This window comes from Ovis aries, chromosome 12, assembly GCF_016772045.2.
Source record: "Ovis aries strain OAR_USU_Benz2616 breed Rambouillet chromosome 12, ARS-UI_Ramb_v3.0, whole genome shotgun sequence".
In the NCBI taxonomy this organism is placed as follows: Eukaryota; Metazoa; Chordata; class Mammalia; order Artiodactyla; family Bovidae; genus Ovis; species Ovis aries.
Window position 1 is genome coordinate 3400007 of NC_056065.1, and position 22303 is coordinate 3422309.

At 52.1% G+C, this 22303-nt stretch overlaps 1 protein-coding gene and 1 long non-coding RNA gene across 7 annotated transcripts in view; one reads left to right on the plus strand and one right to left on the minus strand.

Annotated features, from left to right (window-relative positions):
- The window catches only part of SLC41A1 (solute carrier family 41 member 1), a 29646-nt gene extending 16277 nt beyond the window's left edge, over positions 1-13369 (minus strand). For 4 of the 6 annotated variants that reach the window (XR_009595784.1, XM_042256996.2, XM_042256995.1 and 1 more), the window contains exons 1-6: positions 12995-13369; positions 10310-11321; positions 6720-6833; positions 1991-2098; positions 812-883; positions 36-180 (exon numbers count right to left, since the gene is read on the minus strand). Coding sequence is in view for 5 of the 6 variants with exons in the window: in XM_042256996.2 (XP_042112930.1) it covers positions 36-180; positions 812-883; positions 1991-2098; positions 6720-6833; positions 10310-10684 (814 nt within the window). In the remaining variant the exon portion in view is untranslated. The remainder of the gene's footprint in view (positions 1-35; positions 181-811; positions 884-1990; positions 2099-6719; positions 6834-10309; positions 11322-12994) is intronic. The other 2 variants (XM_042256994.1, XM_004013562.5) reach the window with 2 other exon arrangements.
- Positions 13370-14372: 1003 nt separating this feature from the next.
- On the plus strand, positions 14373-21710 carry LOC132657492 (uncharacterized). The gene is made up of 3 exons (XR_009595785.1): positions 14373-14529; positions 17858-17989; positions 18094-21710. It is a non-coding gene; the product is annotated as an uncharacterized LOC132657492 (long non-coding RNA).
- Positions 21711-22303: the final 593 nt, after the last annotated feature.

Genomic DNA, 22303 nt, shown 5'->3' on the forward strand with positions numbered 1-22303 from the left:
CCTGCCTCCCCCCGCCCCTCCCTTGCCCTCCTTACCCAGGACCAGGGAGGCAATGGAGGCCGTGGCCACGCTGCTGGCACAGAGCAGGAAGGCATGCGGGATGCTGAAGTGGCCATCAGGGATCCAGCCGAAGACCACAGCGGCGATGGACGCCAGGAAGCCCACCACCGTGGCCTGCACCTGGGGAGGGGAGCTGTGACTCAGGGAGCGGGGTGCTTCTCAGCTGAGGTCACAGAACACTCAACCAGCCCTCCTCCTGCCCCCAGCTGCTCCAGGAGGCAGGCAGAGCTGGCCTGTCCAGTCCTCCCAGGCGGGAATGATGTCTTTATTTATTTAGTTTCACACCAGTAGTGCGCCCTGCAGGAGCCCAGGACATGTCACTGGCTGAATGAGCGCTCCTCTGGGGCCCTGGGGTGGGCCCACAGAGCCTGAGACTTCATCCAGACACAGGCCTGGGACTCAAGGGGAGGAACTCCTGGTCCGGAAAGTGTGCAGCCTCATGGGGACATGGGACAAAAGTGGTCAAGGGCCTTCAGCATTCCAAGTCTCCTCCTGATGTGAGCCGGGGGGACACAAGCCTCCTGCATCACTGCAAGCAGAGAGCTGACACTGAAGATCCTGGGAATCCCTCTGATCTTGGCTATTTTCCTGGGAAATCGGGAAAAACTCCCAGAGCTCATTTGGGAGAAGGCAGCTCAGCAGGACCTTGGAGCTTCACTCAGGAGCCAGTGGGTGCTGACTTAGGCCTGTCACGTTCCTGCCCAGGGAGGAAGGAGGCTGAGCCCCACCGGCCTGGTCCCTGCCCTCTTACCTGAATGAGGGCCATGTTCCCAGTGATCATCCGCCAGAGCTCCTTGGGTGTGTCCATGTGCCCGATGTTGGCCTGGGAAAGGGAGGACCAGGGTCTGGAGCAGCAGGCTGGGAAAGCCTGCAGCGCCGTTCGCTAGGATCCTGCCTGGATCAGCAGACGGTGCACGTGCCCCAAGACCCTGGACCAGGGTGTGACCCGCAGGGAAAGTGAAGCAGGGTGGAGGGGCTGGATGAGAGGGAAGGCGCAAGACTGCCTTGAGCTCCTGCCTCTGGCTGGGGGGTGGCCAGGGATCTCGTAAGGCAGCTCCCTCTTCTCCCCTCCTTTCAGAACAGAGGCTGATTCTGGGCTCTGCCCTGCTTATCCGGGCAGCTCATCCCCATACGGGTGAGAAGGAACCGATCAGTCCCTGGCTCTGAAGGCAGCTAGCCATCCAAGGGGAACAGGTCAGCTGCTGGTGCAGGACAGAGGCCATGGGAGTGTTTGGGAAGGACTGAGGTGGCTGGGAGCAGGCCAGGAGGGCAAGATGGGGAGGGCTAGGCAGGCTGCCACTTCTCTCTGCTCCCTTCTCTGGGCTCATGGCCATGCGGGGACATCCCTGCCACCTGGCTCCCCTGGCCTCCCACGTTTTACCGCTTCCTACCTCCCGCCCCATGGCCCTGAATCTGGTTTAGTCTCCGAACCACGACGGCTGATCTAAGAGGTTGTGGGAGGTGGGAGTGACAAGCCGCCCCTCTTCCTCGATTCCCTTACAGAAGAGCAAGCTGCTGTGGGGGAGAGGGAGCGGGGTGGGAGGGGGCTGGAAAGGCCTGGCTCTGCTCCGGCCCAGCTGCAGAGCAGGGCTGGAGATCAGAGAAGGCCCCCGGCTGTGCAGGTGAAGGGACCAGCGTGATGCTCGCCTGGCGAAGCTGCACAAACAGTCACGAGGCGGGCTGCGAAGCAGGGGGTGGGGCAAGAGTCCAGGGGTGGCTGGGACCTCCAGAAACCGAGCCTGGGAACCACGCTGAGCAGGGAGCCCCTGATCAGGGGCAGGACAACCAGCCCGGGATCTCCCTGAGCCTTTCCAGCCCGGACCCACCTTGCGGACCTGAGCAGCTGAGAAAGGCCTGCAGTGACCGCTTGGTCAGGCTCTGTGGTGCCTGAGTCTCTGTGTGCCCCACTCCCTCCAGCCAGGACACTCACTGCGGTGGAAAGCCTTGATGCCAGCGTCATTTCCAGGTTTCCCTTAAGGCCCAGCAGTGCAGGCACCAGGATGAAGACCTCTGTCACCTTCTGGAATACTTCCCAGTGCTACAAGGGGAAAACAGAACCCAGGAATCTCAGGGCCCCACAGGGCAGGCATCAAAGTTGAAAGTGGAACTGAGTCCCCTGAAAGTGAGTTTATGATTAATTAATAAACTCTGCTCCGAGTATATGATTAATGTTGCTATCCAAAACTTTATTCCCTTTCCTGTCCCTGTCTGAATTCAGTCCCTTTCGTGCCCCTTCTGACCTCAATCCTGTGCTAACTAAACAGCAATCTGCCAGAGTCAGATGACTAAGATTGCTGAGATCAGTGATAACATTGTTACAAGCTCAGGTTGTTTCTCCAGGGTGAGATGAGTTACCAGAGCTTTTTTGTTCTTTCCCTTTAAATCCCCTCACTCAAAGACCAAGTGGGAGAGGCTCTGAGGCTTGTTTCCCTCGCCTTGCCTGGTGTCCTGCAGTAAGCTCTTGCTGCTGCTGCTGCTGCTAAGTTGCTTCAGGCGTGTCCGACTCTGTGCGACCCCATAGATGGCAGCCCACCAGGCTCCCCTGTCCCTGGGATTCTCCAGACAAGAACACTAGAGTGGGTTGCCATTTCCTTCTCCAAGGCATGAAAGTGAAAAGTGAAAGTGAAGTCGCTCAGTGTCCAACTCTTCACAACCCCATGGACTGCAGCCTACCAGGCTCCTCCGTCCATGGGATTTTCCAGGCAAGAGTGCTGGAGTGGGCTGCCATCGCCTTATGCCCTTACTTTGCTGCAAACCTGCAATGAGAGTTTGGCTTTCTGTGCTGTGGGCACACGAGCCTTTGCTTGGTTACGGTTAGAGAGTCTGGGAGCAGGGGGTTGAGAAGGAAGTGGAATCAGCAGGGAGTGAGCTGGTCAGACGCCTTTCCTCCAGGAATCCTGGAAGCAAACCAAGTCCATGATGCTCCAAACAACACAGCCCCCTTCCTGCCACCCAGAACCGGGGATGTGCAGAGGGTCTCCCCCAGTCAGGAGACCCCAGCCTGGCTCTGCTTCCTGTGGCTACTTTGTGGAGCCAGGACAGAAGACGGTGGGGACCCATGCAGCTGAGTCACCCTGGAGCTGGCTTACACCCCAGAACTCCAGCGCAATCCCCCTTCAAATCGCCTTCAGTCTAGTTTCTCTGTGGCTTCAGCCTCGGGTGATGTTGTCTCAGCTGTTGAGCGCTGGGCTCCGTGGGGCTAAGGAGATTACAGAGTTTGTTTGGCTTCTATCTCCAAGGGCTCTGGGCCTCAGCCACAGCCGCTCTCCTTCAGAAGAGGCTCTGAATGAAGACGGTGGCCTCCAAACCTCAGAAGGCTCATCTGCAAGAGGCTTGTCATTCCCCCTCGGCCCTGTCACCCCAGAAAGCTCCCGCAGTCTCTCAGTTAGGAAACGGAGGGCTGCTGGTGCGGGAAGAGCGCAGGCGCGTGGATTCCGGCCCTGAGACCGTCAGGCTCCACTCTCCGGCCTGTTCTTCCAGCTAGTGTCTTTTAGGTCTGCACTGAGTGCCCGGCTAAGGGCTCTCTGTGCAGTTTTTCATTTTACTCTATCAAAAACCTGGTGAGGTAGGAGCTATTCTTATCCCTGTTTTGTAAAGGAGGGCACTACTGAGGTTCAGAGAGCACTATATTCAGTGCTGGGAAGGAGAAATGCAGGAGCCGGGACTGGCTATTTGAAAGCTACTTTAATTGCAACTGAAACTGAAGACTTGCAAGAAATGCTGGGATTGAGTTACCTTTCCTGGCCCCAAGGGCAACCTGAGTTCCTTTCTGTGCTTCCTTTTCTAAGAATGGAAACGTTGATGTTTGGCAGAAAACAACAAAATTCTCTACAGCAAGTATCCTTCAATTAAAAAATAAATTAAAAAAAAAAAAAATGGAAAGCTTTCAGGTTCAGACAGGGGAGGGGTCAGGCAGCCAGATGGAGATATGCAGGCTGATCAGACTACCAAGGTCAGGGAGCAAAATGCAAGGGCACTGGCCTGACAGCCTCTGGTCTCCCACGTGAGACCACAAGGGTGGGCCATGTGCTCTGTCCCCAACATTGTCCCACAGAGGCCAGCAGGGGCTCCTCAGACAAGTTAGGAGGCCTTGAGCTCTTGACTGTAAAATGTAGACTTCAGGGGCCAGATCAGATGGTCCCTAATGGCAATTCCAGGACTGACACTACAGTTAATGATAAGCAAGGCTGCAAATCAGATCCACAGTGAGATATCACCTTATACTCATTATGATGGCAACTATTAAAAAAACAGAAAATAACAAGTGTTGACAAGGATGTGGAGAAATTATAAGCCTTGAGTACTGTCGATGGGAATGAAACATGGCTCAAACACTATGGGAAACAGTATGGCTGTTACTTAACAAATTAAGATGAGAACTACTCTGTGATCCAGCAATCTCACTTTTGGTATTTATACCCAAAACAATTGAAAGCAGGGTGTCAAAGAGATATTTGCACATCCGTGTTCATAGCAACGTTATTCCTAATAGCCAAGAGGTAGAAGCAACCCAAGTGTCCACTGATGGATAAATTAATAAACAAAACATAGTCTTACATACACAAGGGAAAGGTATTCAGCCCTAAAATGGAAAGAAATCCTGTTATATGTAACAACATGGATGAACCTTAAGGACAGGACAGTGAGTGAAACAAGCCAGTCGTAAAAAGACAAATACTATATGATTCCACTCATACGAGGTAGATGAAGTGTTCAGCTTCCTAGAAACAGAAGTAGCTTGCTGGTTACCTGGGACTGGGAGGAGGGGGGAAGGGAAGTCGATGTTTAGGCGTAGAGCATGGAGTTTTAGCTCTGTAAGATGAAAGTGTTTTGGAGACCTATTTTACAACAATGTGAATATACTTAACACCACTGAACTGCACATTAAAAACGGTTAAGAGGATAAATTTTATGTTCTGTGTGTTTTTTTTTTAACCACAATTTAACCACAACAACAAAAAAGAGGAGCACGGAAATCAGAGGGGACTGAGGCTGGGGGAGGCGGCACACGGGGTCCGATAAAGGCAAGGACCTCTCTTTTCTTGTCAGAGTTCTTCCTGTGGGTATGGGGGTGTGCGTGTTGACAGTGGGGGTCCCTACCAGGACCCTCTCATTAGGGCTAGAGTGCACCCTTCCCTGAGCTCCTGGCTAGCCCCTCACAGTGGAAGGTATAGGAATCTCTTTAGGGAAGGTGCTCTCTTGAAAACTAAAGATGGGAAAGAAACCCCCTGACTCCCTGCCACAGTTGCTGAGCTTTCAGACACCCACAGGAAGAGCCAGGAGGGAGGCACATCCTTTCTCGGCCCTGGGGCCCCTAGAGGGGAGGCGGCCCCACGAGCCCCATGTGCTCTGGAGGAGCTCAGGCGCTGTTGCTCTTGGCCAAGGCTGGTGCGTACCGCTGGGGCTCCAGCTCCCAGCAGGCAGGGCCGCGCCCCGCTCTGCCCCCTTCTCCCTCACCTCGACTGGACACGTAGCTCAGAGAGCAAGCATTCCTTCTGTGACATCACCCCCTCCCAATAAAAGTGGCTGACTGGCAGTTTTGGAAGCTTCTCTCAGAGCCCAGCCTCATATCCCTTCTTCACTGCATAACACCCACCTCTCACAGCTTCCAAGCCTCCGGTTCTGTGAAAAAGCTGTGATCTGCAGGTAGGCGTATGTAAAATATGTGTGTGTATTGGCAGGGTGAAGAAGCCCGAAAAGAAATACTCCAAGTGTATGCCAGAAATATTTTCTAGATTGTTTGTAAGGAATATTGTCTTTATGATTAAGAAAAAAAAATATATATATGACGCTCAGCTAACCCCTCTAGCTGCCACTCTATTATATACTAATACTTAATACATACTATAAATAACTACATATGAGGTTATAAATATCCTCAAATCCTTGCACCCCCTTAGCACACATACAGCTTCTCTTTCAACTACACTAGGACCTAGAAGGGATGGGGCTTTAGCAGCGAGGCGGACAGACAAGCAAGCAGAATCGGCACCCATGATAACAGCCCCTGTCTTCCGGGCCTGCCAGGAGACAGTCTGGACCCTCACACCATCTGACCCCCCACCCAGCAACACCCTGAGCTGGCACTTGGTCAGGGTAGCCAGTGGCTACACACATCCTTTCTTCACCCACAAAAGCCTCTCAGGGGAGCCTCTGACATGCATGTGTGTGTGTGTGTGTGCGGCATGCACACACACACACACACACACACGGCTCTGGGAGGGCCAGGAAAGCAGGCTGGCCCTGAGATGAGCAGGGGGTCGAGAGACAGGGGCCAGGGGACCAGTGTGTCTCCTTCCCGCTTTGGCCTAACTCAGGCCCATCCTATTCACCCTGCCTGGAAGCGTCTGACCCTGAAGGCAGACCCATGAGCCAAGCCTTCACCCACGCCTTCCTGCTCTGCTGGGGATGGAAAAGGACATGTTCCAGGAAGCCCTTGACGGGAGATGCGGATGGCACACAGGGACAGATTTCACTGGTTCTCAGAAATGTGGCTCCTCTTTCCTTTCCTTCTCTGTCTGTGGATGGTGTGGGGGGGTGCAGTATGGGGCTCACTGGTTCCTGATGGCTCGGAGGAGGGATGAGCCTGCGGCACCCCCACAATAATCCTGACTCATCACCAAAGGTTTCACACCTCAGCGACCCTACTGCTGTCTCACCCTGGTCTGTTCCTCTTCTCTCTTCCATCTGACATCTCTTCTGGCCTCAAAGAGAGAGCCAAGTCTGCCTGGAGTGTTCTGCCCAGCAGGGAAGAAAGTCACAGGCTGGAAAGGCTGGAGTCAAAGACACAAAGCCAGCTCAGATCCCCAGCAGCTCCGAGAACTGCAGGAGAACCTGGGAAGCTGAGCTGGAGCTGCCTCTCAGGCTGAGGACTGAGTCAGCTCAGATGAGTGTAAACCCAGCTGGCACCTAAGGCTCTCCCTGCCACCTGGAGGCATCCTCTAGGTGTCCAAGGAGGAGGCCCTCAGGGCAGCGCCTGGGGACAGAAGGCTGGGCAAAGTGTAATAAGGGAGGCAGATACCTGAAACCTTGGGGGCAGGCCAGCCAGGGAGGAATGTTTCTGCTCCACCCTGCTTCCCCAAAGCCATCCTTGCCATTCACTTTCACCTTTGCAGACTCCTCTGTACACACAAAAAAGCCAGAGGAGGAGGCGTTTGGGGGAGGGGGTGTCTCCTTTCCTTGGGATCTTCAGCACATGAGGAACGAGGATAAAGAGCTGGGAGACTCACCTGTTTTAACACAGCTTAGAATTCAAGTGACGGAGAAGGAAACGGCAACCCACTCCAGTGTTCTTGCCTGGAGAATCCCAGGGACAGAGGAGCCTGGTGGGCTGCTGTCTATGGGGTTGCACAGAGTCGGGCACAACTGAAGCGACTCAGCAGCAGCAGCAGAATTCCAGGGAAAGCTGGCACACCACCTCCTGCCACCCCCATCCCTCCAAGGGCTGACAGAAGAGGGGAGTGAGGTGCCCTGGGGCAGCCCAGGACTAAACCAGGAGGCTGGGCGAGGCCTCTGCAGGATGGAGGCTCCCCAACCCAACCCCCTTCATTTCCTACACTGGGCCCAGTCCCACTTTCCTTCCCAAATGCTTCGGGAACTTCAGCCTCGGTGGGGCGGTTGCAGCAGACTGCAGTCTACTTAACCTCTTCCTACTTTGGGCCAGTAATCAGTCCCTTATCTCACTGCAAAGGTGGCTGTACACACTGAGTGGAGAGAGGGCAGATAAGAGGAGACAGAAATGGGCCTGGGGAAAAGACTGGGGCTTCTGCAGCAGTGGGGAAAATGAGGGCCTTAGACCAAGGAGACATCTGCATCGGCACGGCCTTGTGCTCAGCTGCTCTGAGACACAGGGGACACCCTACAGCCAGCTCCTCCCAAGGGCTGCTTAGAGGCCTCCATCCCCCTGCAGTTCAGCTTAGCTTGTGAGGGGAACACGCAGATCTGAATCCTTAGAAACTGTCCTGCTCCTCCTGACCCCAAGATTGCCAGTCACCTCTTTCATCCCCTTAGATACGGAATAAAAACTTTCCTGCAGTCCCTGATTTCTCTGCTCCTGCCATCCCTGCCGTGACTTGACTGCAACCATCTGCAGGGCTTGCTCCACACACGCTGAGGGAGAAGGCTGGGGGCAGGCACAAAGACAAACCAGCCACTCTCCTCCATACCAACTGGACCTTGGCTCTGGGGTGAGCCAAGGTGCCACACCAAGAGCAAATGCTGGCCCTCTGTGGGCACACTGGGCAGGCTCCAAAGATTACCTACCTGGGTTTCTCAATGTCTCAGGGTAAGGGGTAAGATGCCGGAAGTCATTTCCAGCTCTAGAATTCCCTTGAGTGCGTAAGAGAAGGGGAGGGAGTGGCCCTCAAAGAATCTTTGTTCTTGCTCATTTAGAATATAACTCCAGTTGTTCCAGATTCCAGTCTACCCTGTTTTTCAAGGAAAGACAAAAAGCAGACTCCTCCAGGAGTCTTTAACCAACTTTGGAACCACGGCCACGGTAAAGGCTATAGAGGCTGAGGACACAGGTTCTGGGTCCAATGACCAAGGACAAGTTACTAATCCCTTTGAGCCATTGGTTCCCTGTCTACACAATGGGGACAGTTATGGTTCGAACCTCACAGGTCCACAGAAGAGTCCAACAGATGCTGCCCACTGCCGTTCTTACTTTCTAGAAAATAAAATAACCCCTCCCATGTTACCATCAGACCCTGGTTCTACACCCCTTTGGAGGCATCAAACCAGAACTGGAAACCTCTGAGAATGAGAACCCAGGCCACAGGAAAGGGATGGAAGAGGTGGAGAAACTGCTACCCTGGTCTGATTTCTCCTCTCAGCTACCAGGGTGAGGAATCCAAAGCCTGCCCTCCCCGCTCCAGACTGGCATCCCAACATCCATGAGGAACGATCCCCGAAGAGACAGGTTAAGGGAGACAGAAAGCATGATATAAACACCATCCTCAGTAGGTGGACTCTTAGGAGCAGGGTCCCCCTAAGGTCTCAAGTCAAAGTGGTCCAGGTAGACACCATTGAAAGAACCTCCTAGAAAGAACCATTCTGCTTCCTGGGACAGTGGCCTGGTAAGACTCGCCAGCAGGACTTTGTATTGTCATATGCATTGTTTGTAGGGCTGGCTCTGCAAAGGCGAGGGGCTGCTGAAATCCACATCCTCCTGAGAGATTCCATGGCCAAGGACTCACTGGCTGGGGCAGGGGGCAGGGGCAGGCCCAAAGGGCAAAAGCCAGATCACCTCCAGCCTTCCTATTTCTCTGAGTACCTAGGACAGAGCCCAGAACTCAGTGGGAATCTGATACATGTTAATGATTAACTTAGATAAACCCGGCACTTTCAGAAAGCTTTATATGTCTTACTAACTTCAAAAACTTTAGCTGGAAATATAGCTTTAAATCATCCTGGGGACCTGGAGGTCCCGGGTAAGTCCTAACCCACAATATGCTAACACAGCATATCCCTGGCTGTTAGCCTCCTGGTTCTGCCAATTCCTGTCGTTAATTCTACGTAGGAGCCTCACAAAGAGCTCTCTTTGCCCACCACGGGTTCGTGAAAGACAGGTATGGAGCAAGGAGAAGAGACAGTTCTGCCCAGGTTTAGTTATATTTTGTCCCCTATTTGTCACATGATCAGTACTTCTGTCTGATCACGCCAACCCCCCCACATCATGTCTCAGCATGTGCCCACCCCCATTCTCTAAGGAGAGCCTGCCAAGGTTACATGAAGACAAGCAACACAAAATGCCTTTAAGAACCTTCTCGCTTAATTTGAGACCCTCTTGGCAGCTGGACAAATTCCTGCCCAGCAGGGGGATGAAGGGAAGGCTTGAGACTGAGCTTTCTACTGTGGGTATCCTTGAAACCCCAAAATGAAGGGGAAAGAAAGCCTAAAGAGAAGGCCCACCATCTAAATGTCTCCTAGTGAGCTGGGCTCAGCAGGAATGACCAGGAGGGATGGCAGGCAACAATCTGCTCCATCTCTCCTCCTCCAAGCCTGAGCTTGGGAATCAACCCTGCTTCTGTTTAAGCAATACAGCCCTGACCACCTGTCCCAGGGCTACTGGGCTTCCCCAGGGCTTCTGTAGAAAGGGACTAGAGGGCATGATCCAAAGGGAAACAGTGTTCCAGGAAGCAGCAGCTGCTTCTGACAGGGAGGTGGAGGAAGAGCTCCAAGAGACAGTCTCCCAGGAGGAAAAGACGGTTCCAGGCTCAGTGTCCAGGGCCGCCCTCCCAGCTCCTACCTGCACGATGTCCAGCACCATGCCGGCGGCCACCGTCCCGAAGCCGGCCAGGAGGAAGGGGAACAGCACCTGCAGCCCGATGGAGAAGGAGGTCTCCTTGAGCGGGGAGGGGGCGGCGGGGCCATGGTCCGAGCTGACGTCGTCACTCTCGTTGCTCTGGCTGCCGTTCTCCAGCAGGGCGTCCTCCTCCCGGAGGCCCTTGGCATTGGCCCGAGACTCAGGCACCACCACCTCGACCTCCGCCCCGTCGGGCCCCAGGAACTCTGAGGTCCCGGCCAAGGGCTCTCGGCCCGGGCCCTCCGAAGAGCAGGCCGAGGCTGCGGGACCAGTCCCGTTCAGCTGGTGGGCGTCCTTGGGCTCCGGCTTGGAGGACATGTCGCGGAGGGAGGAGGAGAAGGGGGGAGCTCTCCTCTTTGCTTTTCCGCTCTCTCTCCCTTTCTGACTCGGGGAAGAACTTAGTCCTGGGGTGAACGCAGGTGCGGTGGCCGCGGGACCTCTTCCCGCGGCTCTCCGCTCCTATCGGGCGCTTCAGAAGCTGATCCACCGACAGGCAGCCCCATCAAGCACTGAAGCCACAAGCTGGAGGGGAGCAGGAAACTCCGCACCAGACGCTGCAGCTGGCGCTTATGGGTGCAGGTGCCCGACCCAGCTGGCCGAGAAGCTTCTTGGGGGAGAGCTCCTCTGGCCTCCTAACTTCTTTGGTTCTCAGCGCAGACTCTTCAGAGTCAGGGGCATCCAGAGCAGAAGAGCCGGGTCAAGTGTGGGGAGCCTCTGAGGTGGCCCTGCTTCGATGACAAGCAGTCCGAGTTCAGATCCTTCCGCAGGCAGACTTGGCCTGGGGGGGCCTCTGGCTGGGCTCCCTCAGCTGCCCACAGCTCCTCTGGCTCTGCTGGTCCCAGGGCAGTGTCAGCCCTCTTTCTCCTTTTTTCCAGAGACGTTCTTCCTTTCTGGGAAGACCCTGTATCTTCCCAAATCCCTGGTCCTCACAGTCCCAAGAATCTGGATGGAACACCTTATGTGGGAAGAAGGAAGACAAGGGAACGTCAGGATACTGTAGAAAACAGCTCCTACTGCGAGAATATTCCCCCATGGCAGCCATAAGGAGTTTGCTATTTCCCTTCCCTTTTCACTAACAACCCCCATTCCTGCCCTGCAACATCTGGATGCCCAGCAGGCACTAGTCCTGCCATCCTCCCAACAGGCAACGCACTGCCCACCAGGGACCACCACCATGGCCAACAGCCACGAGACGGGCCAGCCTGGGACGGGGACGATGCTGTGCAGGAGACCTTGGCATTGCCTTCTCAGCAATGGGGGATGGGAAGGGATGTCCTGGGGGATATCCCTTCTTGAATGTCCATTAAGAACCCAAAGTTATTAAAATGTGGTCTCCCAGCGGAGTATGTTACAAATTCAGTCACAAGCTCCCTACAGTCACTTGGCTGTAGAAAGCGATAGTTTACAGTCATAAGGCAAATAAGCAGGGAGAATCTGACTACTGAATGAAGGTCCCTACACCCCTACAAACCCGAGTTCCTGAGGGAAAAAAAAAAAAAAAAAACCAACAAACTGGGAGGACTCCCCGGGCAATGGGACAGGCCTGCCAGACCAAGGCCAAGAGCCAGAGGCCTACCCACTCCTGCCCTTGAGAGTCAACAGTGTTACAAAAAGCTCAGACACTGACTTGGATCCAGGCCTCTGCTACTTCTCTCCCCCTGCTCTTGGCCTTGTGAGCCCTTCAGATAGGACAAGAGTGTTATCTCACTTTGAAGGGAAGGACGGTGGCACTGTGGTTATTAAGCACACATCTCAGCTCTCTAGGTTCACCCTGTTCCCCAGGGTTACTGAGAGCTGGATATAATGGAATTCTTAAAAAACAAAAACGCACCATCGGAAAAAATAAACAAAACAGAGCAAAATAAAAAACAAAAGCAGCATAAGCCAAAACGCACTTGCTCCCAAATGAATGTCTCTTTAGGGTAATGGCCCCACTCCTTCTTGCCTACAGGAATCCCCAGGCCTTGATCCCACCCGATTCCATCCCACCAGAAGAGCTCTCACAAGTAAAAAAACACGTTTGAAGAGAATTTCCCTAGGAAGGATGAATAGGTCCTTAAGTATTCCAAACACACACAATTAGTCAACTCCAGTTTGGGGAAGGGTGGATCAAACTCCAGTAACTGGCCCACGGGAATTGTTTTCTCTTTCTAGCCACTCACGTCACCAGGACTCCCTTTTCCAGTCTCCTTAAACACTGTCCTGTTAGTTCTTTCAAAAACCCTCACTAGAGATCCAGGAAGAAACCTCTGAGCAGGAGAGAGCCCGCGGCTCCTGTGCCAGAAAAGTTTCTGAGTCCGCTAAAACCTGACCGGTCCTCCTCCTCCCGTCTTTTTGGCAAGTTACCTAACCTGAAACAGGGCTCGGAGCGAGAGAAGCCAGCCCCTCATCCGCTGCTGCCAGTAAAGAGACTTCAACCGGGCCTAGGCCCGGGGATGAAAGAGGCAAAAGTGACCCGGGATGCTCTGGGGAGGGGACTAAGCAGACGGCTTTCGTGTCCCCGAACCCAGGGATTGGGAGAGGTATCTGGGTGGCCCTCCGGCCTCTCCTCCAAACAGACTCAGCGAACGCGCTGGGTGCCAGGTCCCTCGGCCTCGCCACCCACCCCCTAGACCCAACAGCACTGACCTGCCCCTCACTCGGGAGGAAAGGGGGCGCCTGGCGACTGGCGGCGGGGACCCGTGGTCTCGGGGGAGGCAAGGGTCCCCCTCTTCTCATCACTCCTCCTCCTCTGCAGTCCTCCTCGGCCCCCGGATGCCCCCCGCCACACACACACACACCCCAGCCAAGGCGAGCGTCCAGCCGCGGCACCCGACTTGCTACATTTCGCCTCGGCGCTGGGCGAGCGAGGCCGCCGCTCTGCTTCCACGAGCGGTAGGTGGCCCGGGCGGGCAGGACAGGTCGCCGCGTCCCAGGCGGGGCGGGGGGCAGTCCGGACGGCGAGCCGTGGGGCCGAGCTCGCTCGCCCCCAATCCCTTCTTGCCCGCAGACTTGGGCCCAACTGGTTGGCTGCTAGCGGCAAACGTGATCTGGGGCAGAATGGGTGGCACCCCCATTCCATCAAAAATAGATTCCGGATGGACAGCGGCAGCCCCCAATCAGAGGCGGCGAGGGGGGCGGGCTCGGCCGCGGCCCGGCCCCGGGGGCGGGGCCCGGGGAGGCGCAGTACGCTGGGTGACGCGCGCCGGAGGCCGCTCGCAGGTCCCCGCGCTGCCCGCGTGGGGCCGCCACCCCGCGCCGGGGTCGCCCCTCGCCCCGTAAAGGCGTGCGCGCCGGTGCGCGTCTACCCCTGGGTACGGAGTTGTTTCCTTGTGCCTCTGGCCTTCGGCAAGACCGGGAAACCTCCCCGCGGAGCCGCCAGCTCTGACCGCCGGGGCTCAAACCACCCTGCCGCTGCTCTGCGCCCCGGGCTCGGTTCCCGGAGAGAACCGTACTTACCTTGTTTGGGGACACAGCCTCTTGCCTGCTGGGGAGAAGTCACCTCCGCTCTTTCCGCCAGATGCCGCGTTCCTGCAAGCGCGTGGCTCAGCCTGAAGGAACCGGCCTTAATAAAGTCCCAGCCTTCGAAGGGCTGGAAATGGGCGGGCGGGCGGGAGGGAGGAAAAAGAGGTCAAAACCACCGCTGTGGTCCTACACTCACCGCCCGAGGCGGGGCGGACGGGAGCCTGGGTTCCTCTGACCCGCTGATTCTGGTGGCAGCACGGAAGGATGTATCCATCCCGGGCTAAACAAAATCCAACTTTCCCTGACGCACCTTCTGGGATCAAAGAGGGCTGTTCCCATTTCGCCTTTTGCCACTTCCTCCCTGGGGTATATCCACCTTTCCAACGCAAACGGAGAACCAGTTCTTTTGGGGATGTTTTTCGTGTACGGGGTGTGATCTCCCCCGAAAAGGAACCGCCACCCTTGGGTTTTCCCCTCTTGTCAGTGGAACCTGTGACCAGTGGTTCCTTCCTGTTATTTTCCTCCCGGAAAGTGGCTCAGGGGTGCATTCGAGCGTGACTCTAGACCCCCGATGAGTTTTGAAGAGAGAGAACACCGCGGAGAGAACACCGCGCTGGGTAGGAGCTTCTGGCTGCCTCTTCCTCTTTCTGAGATACCGCACCCTCTCCCCTACCCCTCAACACGCACGCACCCCAGCACGCACAGAGCAACAAGAGCAGGTAATTAATTCCCTTGCGCAAACCCGCACAGTCTCGTCCCTATTTCCCACTCTAGTCCTCAGGATTATTCCAGTTTAGCTGCTGGGACATTTGGCATCAGGGCCTGCTGTTTCTTATAGCACCTAGTAGAGGAAATGGCTGTGTCAAAGTTGAGGTTCTAATTTGGCTAGGAACACTACGTCTTTCTGCCTGGATACAAAAGTAACTGCTAGACTAGGAAACATTGGGCTGCATCCAGAAGGATCCGATCTTGAATTGGTGGTGTAGGGGTGGGTAGGGAATTAAGGCGAAGGTGTCTGGAGATTTTTCAGTTGAGGGCTGGAAATAATTCCCGCCCCTGCTCCATTCAACAGTCCTCTCTGTCCCCTTTACATCTTGACACAGCTGAGCCACCTGAATGTAAAATCTTGATCCACCTTCTATTCCCTTTCTACCTTCCTTTAAAAAAATCCTCCTGAAGCAGTTTCCTTCCCCTGTAAATTTTTTAAAATAGAATTTTCCACCAGATCTGTGGGAAGGTGCACAAATCCTAAATATGCAGGTCAACAAATAACGACACAGTGAACATACCTGCATGACAGCCTCCCAGATCAAGAATTTGACCATAACCAGCACCCCAAAAGCCCTCTTCATGTCTCCCCCTAGTCCCTGCCCCACCGTCCTTCCTAAATTAACCTCTGTCTAATCCCATATGTTAGTTTTACCTGCTTTTGAACTTTATATGAATGAAACCATTCAGTTGGGACTATTTTGTGTCTAGCTTCTCTCACTCAGTATTATGTTTGTGAAATTTAAGCCCAAGGTAGCAGTAGCTCATTCATTTTCATGGCTGTATGGTATGCCATTGCAGCTGTTGATGAAAAAATAAAAATCAATAGATGATCTGAGAAAGAAATGGAAAATTTTATTCAAGCCAGCCTGAGTATATTAACTTGAGAGACAGTTTTTCAGAAAGCTCTGAGGACTGTTCTGCCTGCTGGAGGGCAAAACATAGTTATATGTGTTTTTGAGATGAAGGTTTATACACTGAATGATGTATTGACAGTTTATGCTATCCAGATGTGCAGAACAAAGCAAGTAGTGGGGCATCATGACCCCTTACAAGACTGAGAAGGGATGTTATCTCCTAAGGAGTTCTTATTCACAATACATACTGAAAGGGAAGGAGGAGGCCCAAATGGGCAGACAAAACTTTTATGTTTCAACTTTTCTTGTCTTGTAATAAAATATAAGTTTTATTTCATCACCATTAAATGCATATACCACAGTTTATTTTTCTATTATTCTGTTGGTGGACATCTAGGTTGTTCCTAGTTTGGCATGATTATGAATAAAGCTGCTGTAACAATTTTGTTTCTGTCCATCGGCACACTTACGTTTCTATTTCTGTTGGATATATATTTACAAACAGACTTACTGGGTCATCAGTTCAGTTCAGTCGCTCAGTCGTGTCCAACTCTGCGATCCCGTGGACTGCAGCACGCCAGGCTTCCCTGCCCATCACCAGCTCCCGGAGTTTACTCAAGCTCATGTCCATTGAGTCAGTGATGCCATCCAACCATCTCATCCTCTGTTACCCCCTTCTCCTCCTGCCTTCAATCTTTCCCAGCATCAGGGTCTTTTCAAATGAGTCCCCTCTTCGCATTAGGTGGCCAAAGTATTGGAGTTTCAGCTTTAGCCTCAGTCCTTCCAATGAACACTCAGTACTGATTTCCTTTAGGATGGACTGGTTGGATCTCCTTGCAGTCCAAGGGACTCTCAAGAGTCTTCTCCAACACCACAGTTCAAAAGTATCAGTTCTACTGGATCATAGAATATGTTTATATGTTTAGCATCAGTGCGTGTGTGCATGCGAAGTTGCTTCAGTCATGTCCAGCTCTTTGTGACTCTATGGACTGTAGCCCACTAGGCTCCTCTGTCCATGGAATTCTCCAGGCAAGAATACTGGAGTGGGTTGCCATGCTCTCCTCCAGGAGATCTTCCCAATCCAGGGATTGAGCCCATGTCTCTTTTTGTCTCCTGCATTGACAGGTGGCTTCTTTACCATCAGTGCCACCTGGGAAGCCCTTTAGGATCAGTAAATGATACTAAATAATTTTCCTAAGTGCTCATGTTAGTCGGCACTCCTGCAGGCAGTGTCTTAGCATGCCAGTCGCTCCACATCCCCATCACACTGTGTCGTCACTCTATAGTGATTTAAAAATGTTAGCCTGTCTGCTGGGTGTGCAGTGGTACTTCATGGAGGTTCAGTTCTGCATTTCCTCAGTACTGATTGAGGTTAAGCACCTTTCCATATGTTTATTTGCTATTAGGATGTCTGTTCAAGTACTTTATTTCTTTTGTCCATTTTCTTTTGAAAAATTATCTATTTTAATTGGAGGCTAATTACTTTACAATATTGTAGTGGTTTTTGCCACACATTGACATGAATCAGCCATGGGTGTACATGCGTTCCCCACCATTTTCTATTAGGCTTTCTGTGTTACCGTTTTATAGGAGTTCTTTATATGTTTTAGATAAGAGTGCTTTGTTGGTTATGGGTATTGCAGATATTTCCATGAGTATATAAATACCGAAGACCTCAGTTTTGCAGGTCTTCTGAAGCCTCGGGGCCACTGGAGCACTAATGTATTCCCAGCTCCTAGCACTTAGTGGGTGCTAGTGGTAAAGAAACTGCCTGCTAATGCAGCAGATGTAACAGACATGGGCTCTTCTTCTGGATGGGGAAAATCCTCTGGAAGACGGCATGGAAACCCACTCCAGTATCCTTGTCTGGAGAATCTCATGGACAGAGGAGCCTGGCGAGCTACTATCCATAAGGTTGCAAAGAATCAAACACGACTGAAATGCCTTAGCACGCAGCACACGCAGCACTTAGTAGGTGCTAAATAAGGGTGTTGAATGAATGACGGATAAAACGAATGAGACTCATCCAGGTAGTCTGTTCTGTGCTGTGCTGATTCCCAGGACCTCACACTGAGAGGGGCTGGAGGGGAAAGATTTTCTTCCAGCCCAGCCAGCTGTGTGACCTTGGGAAGGGGAAGATGCCCAGCCCTTCCCTGCTGAAAAAGCAGAAATAGATACAGTCTGTGAAGAGAGAAGCACAGATATAGGGAACAGAGGTCATAAGTGAGAAGACAGGAACTAGCAGCAGGTAGCAAGCCCGCCAGATGCTCCAGAAGGAGAGACTGGGAAGTGGAGGAGGTGATGGTGTCAAGGAGATGGTGAGGGTCTCTGAGCATCACAGTGGGTCTCCGTATGACAAGAACCTCCAAGCTCATGTAGGCGCTGCTCCCACTTACTCTCTCCCCCTCCTTTTTTTTGGCAGATCTGCTTGGCTTCCTGGGTTTTAGTTCCCTGACCAGGATTGAACCGAGGCATCCCCCAGCAGTGAGGACACCAAGTCCTAAGCGTGGGACTGCCAGGGAATGCCCTCCTGCTTGCTCTTAAAGCGTGTTAGGTGAGTCAGCTCTTCGATGCTTTTCCTTTCCAAAGGAGAGAACTTCAGGGATCCTCATTCCTATCTCCCCATTAAGGAACTCTTTTTTTTTTTTTTTTTGTCAGGTCTGAAACTTCCTCATGGCCTGTAATGTCCATCGTGAAGATGGAAGACGGTGGCGTCAGTGCTGCCCCCTCCTCTCCAGGGCATCCTTCCCTAGGCCTGCGCATTCTCTCGCCTTCTCATGTCACATTCTCTCCCCTGTCCTCTCTTTCTCCTCCTTCAGCTACAGCTGATACCAGGTCAGGCCAGAAGTCTGACCAATTTCCATGAGTTCAGAAGAGAAATGGCCCCCCTCACAGCACCACAACAAACTCACAGCATCCACTTTCCAGGTCTTTCCTCCAGAAGACAATGAGGCTGCAGCTGCTCCAGAGTTTTCTATATAGGATAAACTTGGGGGCTTAGCACTTTAGTTGACAAGGGGTCCGTGGAGTGTCATGGAATGGCACTCTTATAGCAAGCACCGCGTTTCACTTAGACTATGAGACTGTTGACAGGGGTGGAGGATTTAGAGGAGGGAGGAGGTGTGGATAACTGCTGGAGCCGGTGGAGTAGCCTGTGAGGGACGTACCTCTGTGGGCAGCTGTCTCCAAAACTTTTCTAATACGTGGTTCTTTTAGCTTCTGTACTGGGGTCTCCCAGGTCATGTGGCCTTTCTTTCAGGAACAGCTGATGTCTACCAGTGGCTTCTCCATAGACTGCCTGCATGCTCATTCTGAAACATCGTAAAATTCCAGAGCCCTGTAAACCCTGAATCCCATAAGCAGCATGATATAGTCACAGGACTCACCTGACATGGCTGGAACGTTTTCCGTCTTTCGTTTCTGCTGAGGAAAGGATGACGTGTCCCATTTTTCCCCTTCCTACAACTCCTGCCCAGCTATGTCCCTCCCAGAGGTCAACATCTTTCCTGCTGACCCCAACTAAGGTGATATCCTCTTCCGGCTTCCTTCAGTTTAGGAGGATGTGGTGACGGGGGTGGATGGGGAAGTGTGGCCATCTGTGCTCAAAGCTGGGTGCTCTCATCACCTCTTTTCTTCTCTCTGAACTCTCTATTCCCAAAACTCCCTGGATACTCTCCCTGGATTCCTTCAGGCTGGATGGTTCCAGGTAGTTTGGAGCTGTAGTTCTGAAATTCCCGCGTATAACTGGGAGAACTTAGCAGCAAGCAAAATAGGCCAGTGAGCTATAACTGGGGAGATGAAGTCATCTCTGAGAGGCAAAGTTGCAGAGTGGAATGTGTCACAGCTTTGTAATCACATGGGTTTGAATCCATGCTTAGTCACACGTTAGGTATGTGACCGTGAGCAAACTCCTTTATGTCTCTGAGCCATATCTGAAGAAATGGAGACAGTGCTCGCTTCCTTAGAGATGCTGCAGAGATTAGAGACACCATCGCGTTTGGAGCACTTCCCGCACACGGTAGGAAAAGGATGATTTCACCGAAGAGGAAGAGCCACAGAGAAGGGCTGAGGCATCTGTCAGGGCAGCGCCAGCTCCCTGGGACTCACACTGAGGTCTGTCCTTCACAGACTGAGGGCCCTCCTAACTGCAGAGGGTTTAAGAGGGCCGCTCTGTCATATGGGTGTGGCTGCAGACACAGTCTTGGCGGGGCAGCACCCCAAAGTTTTCACCAAAAGTGAGCAAGCTCCACCTTTCCAGAGCCAGAATGCTAGACGATCATATTCTGAAAACCAGATTATCTAGTTTCAGAATACCCCCCTGTGTTTACTGCCCTTTGATTATCCGCTAGCTCAAGGTTTCCTAAACAGGCCTGGTCATAGGAATCACCTGTGGGCACTTCTCTTAAAATATAGATTTCCAGGCCTCTCTCCTGGAAATTCTGTTTCCACAGATCTGGTGCCAGGCCAGGAAATCCATCTTTAATTAGTGTCCCAGTTGACTCCCGTGATCTGACCAGTTTGGGGAAGAGTGCCCCAACCCAGTGGTTCTCAATCATGCTCCTAAAAAGAACCTCTTGGGAAGCTTTAACAACAATTTGGCTCCCCAAGAGGAGGAGCCTCCCCGTAGGAGAAAACAATGAACGCTTGGAAGCCCCCGGGGTGTTTAAAGACACAGAGATGCTTCAGTTGAATCTTCCTGTGTGGATTTATAGATTGACTCATTTAATCCTCATAATTACTCTATGAAGTAGGCTGTTGCAATATGATAGCTCAAAACCAAGTCACTGGATTAGAGAAAAGTAGGTGGCGCATTCTGGGGCTTCCTTGGTGGCTCAGAAGGTAAAGAGTCTGCCGGCAATGCAGGAGACCTGCATTCGATCCTGGGTCAGGAAGCTCCCCTAGAAAGGGAATGGCAACCCTCTCCAGTATTCTTGGCCATCTCTGGTGGCTCAGTGGTAAAGGCTCCTCCTACGATGCAGGAGCTGCAGGAGACGCAGGTTCGATCCCTGGGTTGCAAAGACCCCTTGAGATGGATTTGGCAGCCCGCCCCAGTATTCTGGGCTGGGAAAACCTAGGGACAGAAGAGCCTGGTGAGCTACAGTCCATCGGGTCACAAAAGAGTCGGACATGATTTAGCAACTACACAAGAAGGTGCCTTCAAAAGTTACTTAGGGGTTTCCCGGGTGGCTCTGTGGGTAAAGAATCCATCTGCCAATGCAAGAGAAAGGGGTTCTATCCCTGATCAGAGAGGATCCCAATTGTTGCAGGGAAACGAAGCCCATGTGCCACAACTATTGAGCCTGTGTCTGGGAACCAGAGCTAATGAGCCCCAGTTCAGTTCATTCGCTCAGTCGTGTCCGACTCTCTGCGACCCCATGAATCGCAGCACACCAGGCCTCCCTGTCCATCACCAACTCCCGCAGTTCACTCAGATTCACGTCCATCGAGTCCGTGATGCCATCCAGCTATCTCATCCTCGGTCGTCCCCTTCTCCTCCTGCCCGCAATCCTTCCCAGCATCAGAGTCTTTTCCAATCAGTCAACTCTTCGCATGAGGTGGCCAAAGGACTGGAGTTTCAGCTTTAGCATCATTCTTTCCAAAGAACACCCAGGACTGATCTCCTTTAGAATGGACTGGTTGGATCTCCTTGCAGTCCAAGGGACTCTCAAGTCCCAACACCACAGTTCAAAAGCATCAGTTCTTTGGCACTCAGCTTTCTTCACAGTCCAGCTCTCGCATCCATACACTCACTAGATTGGTAATAAAAAAAATAAGGGCAAACCCCAGAAAATATAGCAAGTGTTGGTGAGGATGTGAAGAAATTGGAACTATTGTGCATTTGGTGGTGGAATGTAAAGTGGGCCAGCTTCTGTGGAAATAGGTCAGTGTTTCCTCATAAAGTTTAACACAAGATTATCATATTATCCAGCAATTCTACTCCTAAGCATATGCCCCTAAAGAATAGAAAACAGAGGAGAAAAGCATTCCAGTTAGAGGCAACGGAGTGAAATGACAGACAGGCAAGGGAGAATGTGTCATTTTCAGAAGCAGGGAGTTTTCTATGTGGCTGCGTGCATTTGGAGAAGTGGAGGGTAAAAGATGAAATGTCTCTGATGGTTGTTATACAGCTTAAGACTTACTTTACACGAATGTATTGTTTTACCTGTTGATTTCATTTTTCCATGTAGGTCTTTGAACATAGAGATTTTATATTTTGAAATTTATATTAATTTTCAATGCCTTATAGTTTAAAATTTATGTAATGTTTGCTGTCATAGTCTACTTTTATAATGAATATATATATATATATATATATATATATATATATATGGTTTTTGGTTTTTTATGTTTGGTCACATTGTGTGGCTGTGGGATCTGAGTTGCATGACTAATGAATCCAGCTGTCACCCTGTGCATTGCAAGGCAGATTCTTAACCACTGGGCCACCAGGGAAGTCTCCCTAAAAAGATTATCCTTTAAGAGCAGTTTTCTTAAAGAGCAATTTTAAAATTTGCAGTAAAGTTGAGAGGACAGCACAGAGATTTTCCTTACGCCCCCTGTCCCCATATGTCCCTCGCCCGCCCCATTACCAACGCTACTCAACAGAGCGGTACGTCTTCCACCAGTGTGAACCAACACGGGCATCATAACCACTCAAAGCTTACCTTAGGGTTCACTCTTGGCATTGTACATCCTACAGGTTTGGACAGGTATGCAATGATATATTCCTCTCATTATAATATCATATAGAGTATTTTCACTGCCCTAAAAGTGAAGAGGAGCTAAAAAGCCTCTTGATGAAAGTGAAAGAGGAGAGTGAAAAAGTTGGCTTAACGCTCAACATTCAGAAAACGAAGATCATGGCATC